General features: G+C 40.4%; 1 protein-coding gene across 5 annotated transcripts in view; it reads right to left on the reverse strand.

The window, feature by feature from the left end:
• Nucleotides 1–12,199, reverse strand: part of NHSL1 (NHS like 1) — a 177,983-nt gene that overhangs the window by 12,874 nt on the left and 152,910 nt on the right. For 4 of the 5 annotated variants that reach the window (XM_066178962.1, XM_066178964.1, XM_066178963.1 and 1 more), the window contains 2 exons: nucleotides 11,515–11,707; nucleotides 6,542–6,673 (listed from right to left, as the gene is read on the reverse strand). In XM_066178962.1, the coding sequence (XP_066035059.1) occupies nucleotides 6,542–6,673; nucleotides 11,515–11,707 (325 nt within the window). The remainder of the gene's footprint in view (nucleotides 1–6,541; nucleotides 6,674–11,514; nucleotides 11,708–12,199) is intronic. The other variant, XM_066178965.1, reaches the window with a different exon arrangement.

The following is a 12,199-nucleotide window of genomic DNA, read 5'->3' on the forward strand; positions in this document are numbered from 1 at the left end:
TGTTAGAACACATTAACTGGGACGTACTGTTCATGGTAAATGCACAGTGATGTCTGAAAAAGAAAATTAATGGCACTGAATAAAAGAGGCCACTGAATAAAGAAGGCCAGTGATGGTTATATACCAAAATGCCTGGCACAGCAGCTTCTGCCCCTTCCCTTGGCACACACGCCCCAGCAGAGCCTGGGCACTGCTGGCTGCCCCAGCCAGAGCAGCGCCAGAGCAGCACATTAACAAGAGGGTGCCATCAACAACCAGCGGCAGGATGCTGCTGAGAACCAGTGCTTACCCTGGGTTTGTTACCAGAATAAATGTCATTTTTGGTCCACACAAATATGCTCTGGGAAACATAAATGGACTCAACAGCAGTAAATGTTCACAACCTCAGTACTGCAGGGAAGCAGTACTGCAGGGCAACCCTTTGCACTGGTGTGAGGCCTCTTCTAGTTAGCATGATTCAGAGCCCAAATAAACACAGGACTATGGAGAGCAAGACAGCCCAGCTTCAGAAATATAAACTATGAGGCTACATCCTTCAGTCATGCTATGGGATATGGTCAGGGAAGGAATTTTGCATTGGTGCTACTATTACAGGAACATAACTTTGAGGTTTTGAAGAATTTTTTTTTTAGAAATGCAGCATATTCTTTCAGCTTTGGTTTCGGCATTACATGTATGCACAATCTCATGCAAAGCTGTGAGGATTTTCTCCTTTTTTAATTCTGTTTTCTGAAGAGGGACAACAGAAATCCGCAGGGAAAATGCTTCAGAAAATCAACCAGAGGAACATTTGAGACTCAGGTATACTGGTAAAATGCTGATGTATTTACGATTTTGGTGAAATTCAGAGGAGGGTAGCGAGGAGTATTTTATTTGCAATTTACAAATGCACTGTAAAACCCTCACTCACTTCCTGAGTAATACTGGAAAGTAAGGATTTTCAAACCCCCTTAAAATCTTTGTTGGTAATGCAGCTAGAAGACAATCCCATTCTAAGGGACAGCTTGAACCTTTGACTACTACACTGATAATGCTAGGTTTGTCAGAAAACACCTACTTACATAAGTAGCAGTCAGAAGATAGAAGGTATCAGTAACACCAAAATCCTTGAACAGAATCAGATCTTTTAAACAATACCATCCGTAAGTCCACCTAGTTGCAGGGACAATGTGTGAGCAGACAGCAGCAAAAAATGTTGCAGAACCAGACATCAGGTTACAGATGTTGAACATTACAAAGTCAGCAGTAGCTGCAAACTGGGTGCATGACAAATGTGGCTGGAAGCAACAACTGTCCTGTCTGCCTTTTGTACTATTCCATGTCCAGCAGCGCTGCAGCCAGTGCTATGTCCACCCAGGAAACCTGTGTTCTTCTCTTCTTTATTACCCTACTAGCTGAAAATCTCTCTTAGGGCAAATGGTCTTCACTATTGTGCATGTTTAGTGCAGACTCCAGCAGCAAGTAAAGAACACCCACTCTGTGGACTCTGGTAGCCACTGGTGCTGCTCACTAGAGAGGACAGGGATTGAGAATAACTAATTTGGCAAATCTGATGGGGAAGAAAGTGTGTCTGTATATAATCCCTGGGGCCAGGAACTAGCTTCTAGCAGTCCCGGTGTGACTCCAGTTGATGTGGTGGCACCACCAGCTCCTTGCAGAGAATCACATGAAAGGTCCTCTGCATTGAAAAGAGCATGGAAAACCGAGGGTTTGAAAAGATAAACAGCATGGGTGTTGGTGTCACTAAGCACATGCTTGTTTCAATGAGAACAAAGGAGTAGTCTTTCTTACCTTCTGACAAACCATTTCTAACGTAAGCACTTGTCTCTTGTGCCACAGGCACATTCCTAAGGTACTTTGCTCTCACTGCCTCCTCATGCCCCACCTAGCAATCCTCCTGCAAACCTGGTAAACAGGCTAAGTCACTGTGCAGGCATCACAATTTAGTGTTACAAAAAAACCTCAGAGATTCTTAATCTGTTTTACCCCAGCACTTACAAACTGAGTGATTTTAACAGACACTCTACAAGAAACAGACAAGTACACTGGGCTTATGGCAATTTTAAGGAATTTTAACTGTGCTCCATGAAGCATCTGTAATGTCTTAGAGGGGAAAAAATACTGCAGGGAATCCTGTGAAACTTTTCAGTACTACCAGCTAAAAAATATCCTGAATACTTGCACATATCACTGCCACCCTGAGAGGGAGAATTCTGATGTAAATACTGGGAATTCAAGTTCTCTTGATTCTGTCCATTTCTCTAACCTCACAGCCTCTGGTGAAGTTTATATTCTTGGCTTCTGTGCTTTTCATCCTCTCAGTATCAAAAAGCAGATTATACCTACTTCCTAATACCTGAGCTATAGATGAATAGTGCTGGAAACGTACAGTGGTGAAAAACTACAGGTATAAACCCGGTATTAGTCAAAAGCCACAGTAACTTGAGAGAATATCTCTCCAAAGACTGCTAAAGTTGCAAACAGAAGCAGGTGCAGAATTACTTGGCTGGAACAGCTGGGTATTTGTGTGGTATTTCTGTAGGACCAACAGGTATTTGGGACTTTTCTTACCCACAGGACCTGTAACTTGAGTGACTGGTAGCCCTGGAGGGAACTAATTGGAGAAGAGTATTAATTAGGAAGTGTTTTTAACAGAACAGCTGCGTTTCCAGAGATCAGAAGGACTTACTTGTCCCCATGTTGCTGAGATGGAATTGCCTCCTCTTGGGCATGTCAACGGAGAGCTTCAACAGTCCCAAATGATACCTGAGACACCAACTGGTACCACCAGCGGTCTGAGCTGCACAGCAAGAAAGCAAATGAAGGACTGACAGTTGAGGTGTCAGTCATTCCCATCCTCATGACTGACAAGAGATCCTACAGGTGACGGTGAGCTACTGAAAAAGTGAGGTAGAAAAATAAGCTGAAAAAACTCTATGAGGTCATTCTGACCCTTTGAACCCTTAGGTCAAGAAGGAGGAAAAAAAGAACATGGGGCAAAAAAAATCACAGATCCAAAAAGACTATGGATTGCATCTGTAAGATGGAAAAAACAGATTTAAATAATCCAAAGAAAGTACACACAAAGCATAAAATTGGAAGACATTTTTGGAAACCAAGAGGACAGAAACCTTCTGTTGGAACAGAAGAACCCCCATCAAAATGGCTGTCAGAAGAAGGAGGAATCAAAAGGTGGAAAAGTTGAAGATGTTTTCTTCTCCCCAGTTTTGGTGGGTTATGTTTATTAGGAACTGTGGTGGAACTGATAGTCAGGTCTGAGACCTGCTCCTCCTGCAAGACAGGGAGGGAGTCTGGGACACCAGAAGCTGCCCACCGGTCTCTGGGACTGCACTGGTGCAGAGCTCTGGAGAAACACTCACAACCAGGTAACTTGGAACCTCCACAAAAAGAAAGTTAGTCTGAGCCAGACCCTGGAGCGCTGACACAAAGAAGGGACCATGGAAAGGTGAAAGCATTTTTGCTGCCTTTACTTCATCTGGAGAGTGGGAACATGTGATGGGAGCTGATGATAACCAAGAGCCAAGAAATGAACAAAGGCCAGTGACAGGTTCTTCCAGAGAGGTGCTCACCTCTATCAAACTTCTGTTTGGGAATCATCTTCTTGTCTGAGGGGGAATACAGGTTTGCATATAGTACAATGTGAAGAAGACATCTAGAGACAATGGATAATGGCAACACAGAGCAGAGAAACCTAGAGCATTTGAAGTAAAACCTCAAAGTGTCTTGCGCTTTCTGCAGTTTTGACCCAATACTGACTCCCATGAAATAGGTAGGTAATATTTATGACCTGTAAGACAAGGAAGGTAATTCAGAAGTATGTAGAACTAACTTCTTCTCATTGCTGTGCTTGGCAGAGAGAAGAATGCTTTGCCTTCTCCTGTTACTTTCGTATCACTCTGCTAAATAGTACTGAGAGGGTGCTGCAGTTAAAAAACAACTTCAGAAAGTAACTGCCATCTCTGAACTGGTAGACACCTCACATTCTTACTCTGTCTCAGAATCCCATCTATCATGTTGCATTTTATTTATGCAGAATATTTTATGCAGAACTTTCCAGTCTACACAGAGAGACTGGTTCATTGCTGGAAGACACCTGTGAAAACACAACAGCATTTCAATGCTAAAAAGCAGGAATGTTTAAAGATCTTTGAGCACGTGGGTGCAGTTAATGTTTCCTTTAGTATGTCTGGCTAAGTTCTATGAGGGTACTACATCCGCTGAGCTCAGGCCAGCAGCCAGTACAGGCTTTCTCTTCTGCTTGGTCTCTTCTGTTCCAAAGGACCCAAAGCAGCCAGGGAGGACCCCAGCAGCTTGGCCTGACAAAAGTTCTTCCAGGCTCTCTCACAAGAAATGAAAATAGTCCAAGCCTGGTTGAAGCTTTGAGGTTCTCTCAAGTTTCTGCTTCCTTCTGAAGGATAAACAAGAGGTTACAAGAATCTGCTGTATATGTTGGTTATTTAGCCTGCATGCAGCAACTCTGGTGTACCAAGGGATTTTAATCTCTGTGTAAATATTATAGCCATTCACAGCAATGCTTTAGGGGAGAAACAAAGAGATTTATTCAGCTGAAACCACAGGGAGAATGTCAATAGGCAAAATGCAATTGCTTGATTTGGAGTTTAGTCCGGATACTTGTTCCGATCAAATGAACTGTGGAATGTTTTAAAACAACTCATTGTTTGTTTTGGGACAGTGTAAGAGAAATAGGCAATGGACTGCTACAGAAATATTTGGGGAGTGACAGGGGAGAAAAGGCAGAAAAGTGCTGAACAGGGATGGGGGAAACTTGCAGGTGTCCCTAGCCTTGCCAGCAGCCTAGTGGCTGACTGGCTAAGTCACTTTGCTGCAGCATGTCTGGTTTCCCCAGGTATTAAGATGAAGACACTATCACTCTTTTCAAGCGCACCTTGTATCTTGTGATGGAAACCAACCAATACACTAAGAGGATGGATTCTGCCATCACAGAGTTCTCCTGGCGTACAATTTGCTCCCTGGAAGAGATACAAACACCACAGAAGCAACACAGAGCTCCTCAGACAACTTCTGCCGTAGGGCAGATGGCTGAAGCCCTATGTGCCTGAGGTTGTGGGCCAGGGAACCATCCAGAGAGAGCTCCTACAGTGGGATACTGCCAATCCACATCTTAAAATAGAAGCCAAGGAAAACCTTCAAGCAGTGCAACATGAATTGTGCTCAGCTCAGAGATGAAAGATGAAAATCAAGGTAAAAACTTCTCACCCATAGTGAACAGAAGAGCAAAAGTCATAAACTTCTCTTAAGGTATTAATTGAAGAATTCTTTCTAGGATAGATGCCAATTGCATTCTCAGTTTACTCCACCAAATAAAACTACAATTGATGTTTTCAAGCATGAAACATCTTTTTGAAGTGGTCACAAATATAACTGCTACATTTTGTAAATGCTTTCTTGAGGCAGAGGATTCCCATGGCAGGGCACTGCTTCATTACAAATGCTGAAGGGGCACAATTCCACTTACAAACTTCTCTGCACGTAACTGTCTGCTTCTTGGCTTTCTCTATGCCTGACCCTCTAGCTCATTTCAAACCCACCCACACAAGCTACAGATTTTTGCTTCCGTTTCTGAAAATTCCAGAAAAATAACCAAGAACTGAAAACATAAATTAAAAATAAACAGATGCAACATCCAAGGTAGTAAAATTTAAAGAAATCATCAATATCTGAGATGATTTCACAGGCAAAGCAACAAAATTAAGTTCTGCCAGACTATTTTAAAACATATTCTTCCTCTACTGAGAAAAAAAGTGCGTGGGGGGCCATACTTTTATCTGCAAAGTTATAATCTGAGAAAGACTGAAATATTTTTTAAAAACAAACTAAAATAACACAATTTAAATGAAAGAAAGTGTCTGGAAGGTCTGCCAAAATTCAGATTGCTTCACCAACTTTGCATTCACATCCACTACAAAGTGTGAGGACTGCCTGAAGTTACCTTTCCTTTAGAATACATGGAATAGCTAATGAATCCAGCTAAGTTACTGCCAATCAAATAACACTGACACTTAAGGGGTTGCCAAAATTGAACTGGAAAATAGATTTTTCACTCTTGATGCAATCCTCAGCAGATTCAGGAAGGCGTCCATGAACTGATTTACTCCACAAGTAATTACTCACAAGCCAATACACCTGCCCACTTTGGTTTTGCATTGATGAACATCCTGGAGAAGATAACCAAATCTGAAGGAAAGCAATAAAGTCCAGAAACCCTACATCCCTGCAGAGTTTCATTGTACCAGTACACCATTTTCCAAACACTCTGTTCCCTTTAAGAGAGGGAAGTCAACAGATAAAAGGTCCCAACTTCCCAATGCGAGAGGTAGCAAGGAGGCACACATGTATTTGGAACTGAAATAGGCTATCAGACTGTATTTGGTTTCATGAGCACTGGTAATGTTATTAATAATGATCATTATTAATGTAATGAGTAATGATAAGCAGTGACAATGAACAGTGGATGGAATACAGTTCTGATGAGCCATACCTAGCTCCTTTTGTATGCTGTCAGGGATTCCTGTAATAGTCTTTCTCCTTTTGACTTTCTTCGGCCGTCTTACCACCGTGTCTGTGTAAATTAGAGACCGCCGAATGCTGGCTTGGCGGTCGAAATTCTCCCCTAATACATGGTAGAACAAGCAAAGCAACATTACTTCCAAGCACACTGACATCATGCACTTTCTTCCACTAGTTTTGATGTACAAATGGAAAAAAAGGCATTAATAAATGGTGTTAAGCTTGGTCCTACAATGAAGGTTTACACTGAAGGAAGATACAGCACACTGTCACAGTAAGGCTTTAAACACAAATATCCATTACACAGTACTGCATGTTTTAAAAGGGATCTTGACTTCCTGAGCCCAGTTCATATTTGGTGAGAGCAGCTTTAATTCCACAAGCAAAGAGAATCCTTGTGTTAATTTGGCCCTTCATAGGTTTTTCTGTGGTTTTGTTAATTTAAGTAACGAGCTGCAGAAAAAGCAAATCTGCTCATGAAAATGAAAGATCACAATGGTTTATGCAGGAACAGACATTGCTACTGGCAACAGCTATTACTATGCCTTTGCACAGCTCCATCATTAACTCATGAGGCCCTTCTATTTCATTCCAAGTTGCTCTGAACCTGTCAAGTGTACCACATTTCTGGTGTTGATCTTTTAACATGAATACAAATAAGAACTACGGAGCATGCAGAGATCAAATTGATCTCGTGGACTCATGAATATTTCAGAGTGAAAGCTGCTTAAAATTGAAACTTTACAGATGATTATAAAAATATACAATGGCAAGAGCTAAAAAAAAATCTCTAAGTGCACTTTGGCAGACAAAGCCTTATGATGACCATGTGCTGTGTCATAACGGGACCCAGAAGAACCACTATCATAAAGCAGCTTTTCTTTAGGAATTCACTTTTGTTTAGAGGTTTATAATTTGGCCATTTCACTAGTAGTAAGATAAAGATTGCCCTATAGATCATGAGCTAATTCCCTGTCACTTCTAAAAATTTAACAGCAACCCCCTGTAGCTCACATGTAAGTTCCTTTTTTAGAAGTTCAAGCATTTTAGAACACTGCTCAATGTTCTTTAGATGACCCATTTAAAACTTAAAGGCAGAAAAACCTTGATATACACTGTACATGCTTTTTTTTCACTGTACACTTTTTTTGAAAATAGATGACCAAATTATTCACCTCTAAAAAGTGATTAACGCACGGTAACTAATACATCGTATAAATGACCCCTGGCTGACTGCACATCAGTACGATGTGTGTCGTGCAAGTAGTATAGAAAACCTCATTATCTCTATAACAGTTAAAGATACAGTCATATATTAAAGTATAGCATGTGGACTTGTGAAAATGCAAGGAAAAAATGTGGCATTTTCATTTACCATGTTGTAAATACAAAGACTCTGACTCTGTTTGACCGGAGCCTTGACCACGGGCTGCACTTCTGCTGAGTGGAATCCTTGCAGATACAAAATGCCATTTTCATGCAACTTTTGGATTGACTGAAGTCAGATTAAGGGAGGAGAGAAAGCCCATGGGAACTCTAAAATGGAGAGCTATGGATCCCAGTGGCTTAGTAGAAGTCCTGAAATATTGAGACAGACTGTACACTGTCTCAGGCAGCATTACTATTAAGATGTTAGCACCCATATGGGGCAAAAGTCAGGACATCAGGTTATCCTGTCCTGCAGGATGATAAAAATAATTCTAGCCTCATTATACAAGTCCAATGGATTTGAAGGAGAAAGTTTTGCATCTCTGAACATCACTTTATCCACTCAATGTCCAACACCCATGCCTGAGATTGTGAGCTGCAAGAAAATTGTCATGTAGCTTTGAATAAAGCCCTGGAATAAAACCCAAGTGGTAAGGAGAGGGTGCAAACAAGGAGAGAGTCTTTTACATGAAGCCTCAGACAGCACAAACAGGATGGCCACAGGGAAATATTACTGTGTTAACTGACCACAGTAACCTGTTCCAAATGAGCTACCTAAAAGCCAACTCAACCAATCCATCTTTAATGGCTTTTGATACAAAGGCCACTATACAAATCTGCAGAATTTCAAAATAGCAACTTCAGTGAAATCCAACAAGCAAAATCAGCTTGTCTCAGTCTTTTTTTTCTTTCTTTGCTGTCATCTTTTTTCATTTTAGAAAGTATTGATGTCAATGGTAAGGATATTTTACAGATTTAAGAATACTTTTCTCCTTCTCTTACAGGTTTGTAATAAATCATCCAGATATTCCTTATATACTTTACTCAATTTCCTTGGATTCGCAGAAAATATTTAAGTATGCACTTAAATCTCACTGAAGTCAGTCAAGCCAGACTCAAGGCAATGCTTAAATATTTTGCAGGATCCAGCCTGGCACTGATCACCTCCACCATTACCAGACTCCTCCATCTGAAAAGAAAGTTAGTTCCGGAAGGCCCATGAGAACAGACACCATTTTATAGATCTTTTAACCCATAGGATATGTAAATGCAAAGACTGGCCACCACTGAAAAATTCAGTCCAACCCCTTCCAGAGCAAAGCTCAGCCCAGGCACTCTGAGACCGAAACTGCTTCCAAATCCGTACATCTAGCCAGCAGCTTGTCAGCCTAATGCAATGCCCCTACACCTCAGGCTATCCAACAGATTTTTATGACTACTGTATTAGTTGCAATCTGTTCACCAAAGAGCCCTGAAAGCTGAACTCATGGAGCATTTATTGCACAGCCACGTGAGAAGCCTTTGTAGCAGAATCACCACTAATGCACTGCTGAAAACGTTATCAATTGCCAGCAGCCTCTTCAGAGGTTAACCTTTTATTTCACGCCAGGAGTAATAAAATGGAAGTTTTTGACCTCTCTTCTGGGAAAGTAAGAAAAGGAGTGTGTGAAGGAAAAAGCCAAACCAAAACAAAAATCCTCAATGGTTTGTTCCGTGTTATGTTGAACAAACGGCACCGGATTTCTTGTCAGTTTTTTTCCTGCCTCGTGCAGTAACATAAGGAACTTCACAAAATAAAATTACTCAGTGTGTGGGAGAGCAGAGGAGGGGAGCAGATTGTGACTTTTTAAAGAGGAACAAGGACAGCAGCTTTTTCTCTGTATTGTGTGTGGCTCACATGCTTGCCTTGTTTCACAGCAGCAATACAATTTTGCAAAGGGAAAGGGAATAGTAGATCCTGGAGACCAGATCACATGGTGCAACAGCAGTCTTCTTTTAATGTCCTTCTTTTCTACCTCTTCCAACTACCATGTTTATAAAGGAGTAAGTGATCAACCACACACTCCAGAAAAGCAAGACATAATATGCATGTGCACCATTTCAACCACAAAAGTTGAGAAATGCTGAGTGTTCTGAGTCCTGACTAAACAATTCAGGGGACAGAAGCTTTGCTACACCAATCAAATTATGCAGGTTGAAGTCACCAGCATAATTTATCCAAACAAGGTGATGTTCTACATGATGCTGAATGAATTCTTTGAGTTATTTCATCCCTTTACCTCATTTTTCTTTCCATCTATTTACCTCTCCCATATCTTTTATAGTATGCAAGGTCATTAAATCAAACAACAGATTACTGTTTCTCTAAGTATACTGTGTTCCTGCTGTCACAGTATCTAAGCCCTACTCAAGTTTACTGATTATTTCAGATTATCCATTGTTCCCATAACTTGGCCTTCTGCATCTGTACCCTAAATTTCCTAATTAATGCCAACTGGCCTAGTAACATTTCCACACTGCATGTATTTTCCTTCTATTAGTTTTCCAGAGGTGGGGTGTTCACAATTTCATGTTGTCTTCATCTGTTTACTTCAAATATTTTCTGCTATTTAAGGAATAATTTCTAGTTAATTTCTCAGAGATTGCTGATGTTTGTTAAAGCTGTCCTACTCCTATACTACCAGAATATTTACATACTATTAAATAATACTAATTAAAATACTAGTTTATAAAATACAGGTGAAAAAAGCATTGGTTGTCATGCAGGGAAAGAGAACCTATTTTACTTTCAAAACAAAACCAAACATTGCAAGCTATTGATTGTCAGAGTAAGCATGGAGTCAGAGCACGCCATATGGCATTCAAAATAAATTGGATATTGAATATCATCCTGGCTTTGGCAGGCAAGCAGTCAGTTATTTGAATTAACTAATAAGAGACAATCTTGATACTGTGCAGGGGAAAAAAGGGGTTATTAAATTGAAGCAAAAATTCCATCTTTGACAGAAATCCTATTTTACGCACAAAAAAAAATTCTATGCAGCATTAGGTTTAATGTAATTTAACTTCCACAGATTGAGAGTTCTGCAACTGTAAAATCAAAGAGCATTTTCAAATTGAAGAGTTAATACACAGTTCATAACAAGATGTGGACTATGTTTATGTAAGTGGAGTGTCCTACCTAGCATACTGCTCAAAGATGCAGCCTCATTAACTTTTGCTGTTCTACCCCTACTCTCCTTGACACCTAAATCTTTTGTTGCTGATAAAAATTAGACCCTAGAGCTTTTTTCTTTATTTTTGTAACATTTAGTCTTTGGAACACAGAAGGTCCAGACAACTTTCCTTAAATAAAGTCCCTAGAAGAAAATCTTGAAATATCATCAACATTGGATAAAACATGATTTTCAATTACATATCCGCAGTGCAGTCCACAGCAAAACACTTCTATTTATCAGCCCTCTTCTTTCACTTCATGAATATCTAATGCTGTTTCAAGCCCACATATTTTAACTATCTCCATAAATGATAATTTAAAGAGATTTTGATATTTTCTAATTAAGTTCAGATTTTGACTATTAAATGCAAAAAGCTTTGCATAGAAAGGTGTGGTAAGTAATTTAAAATCCATGCATTGAATATATGAGTGTCCAAATACTAACCAACTGTACAGATCCCATTTCATCTCTGCCCTCCCTCATCAGTGTAATGCAATTACTGAAATTAAAAGCCTACCAGTCACATTAATGGGAACCACATCTGTTTGGACGGCTTGCGCTTGTTGTCGCATTTTCTCTTCTGGCGTTGGCAGTGGGAGAGACTTAGTCCAGTTGGTTTGGGTGTTGATATCTGATAACTCACTTGTAGCTGGACTTTTAGGCCTTTTGATGGTAATGAGCTTTTCTTCTTCAGGGGGAGAGACAGGACTCTACAAACAGAAATACAAACAACAATGTGAGTTCACTACTAAAAAAAATAGGTAGGACTAGGGTATTACTAAGGTGTTGCTGCTGTAGTCAGCACTGACTGCTTGCGGAGCAAAACACACCCTCACAAAAATCATACCCTGACCTACATAAAGAGCAGTTTTAAAAGTACACAAAAAAATGCACAACAAAACACTTGGTTTGTGTTTTTTCGAGACATTTGATTAGTCTAAGGAATATATACCAAAGAAGGAGAAAAGCGTGGTGCTGTGCATAGGAAAGCACAGTAACTAATTACACCTTACACACTGACATAGCTCCTGCAGTGATTAACCCCCCTCCCTGCACCAAGGTTTGCCTTCCCTTAGCCTCTCACCTCCCCATGCCCTATTAGAAGATGAGATTTGAGCACTGCTTTGCCCCAGCTGCACTAGGCCGTATGAATGCGTAAGGACTCAGCAAGAATCCTGTTATCAAAAGACAGATTTTAGCAG

The sequence above is a fragment of the Chamaea fasciata genome, unplaced genomic scaffold (assembly GCF_029207755.1).
Source record: "Chamaea fasciata isolate MVZ Bird 193981 ecotype frontalis unplaced genomic scaffold, bChaFas1.0.hap1 SCAF_3, whole genome shotgun sequence".
NCBI classification, from domain to species: domain Eukaryota; kingdom Metazoa; phylum Chordata; class Aves; order Passeriformes; family Sylviidae; genus Chamaea; species Chamaea fasciata.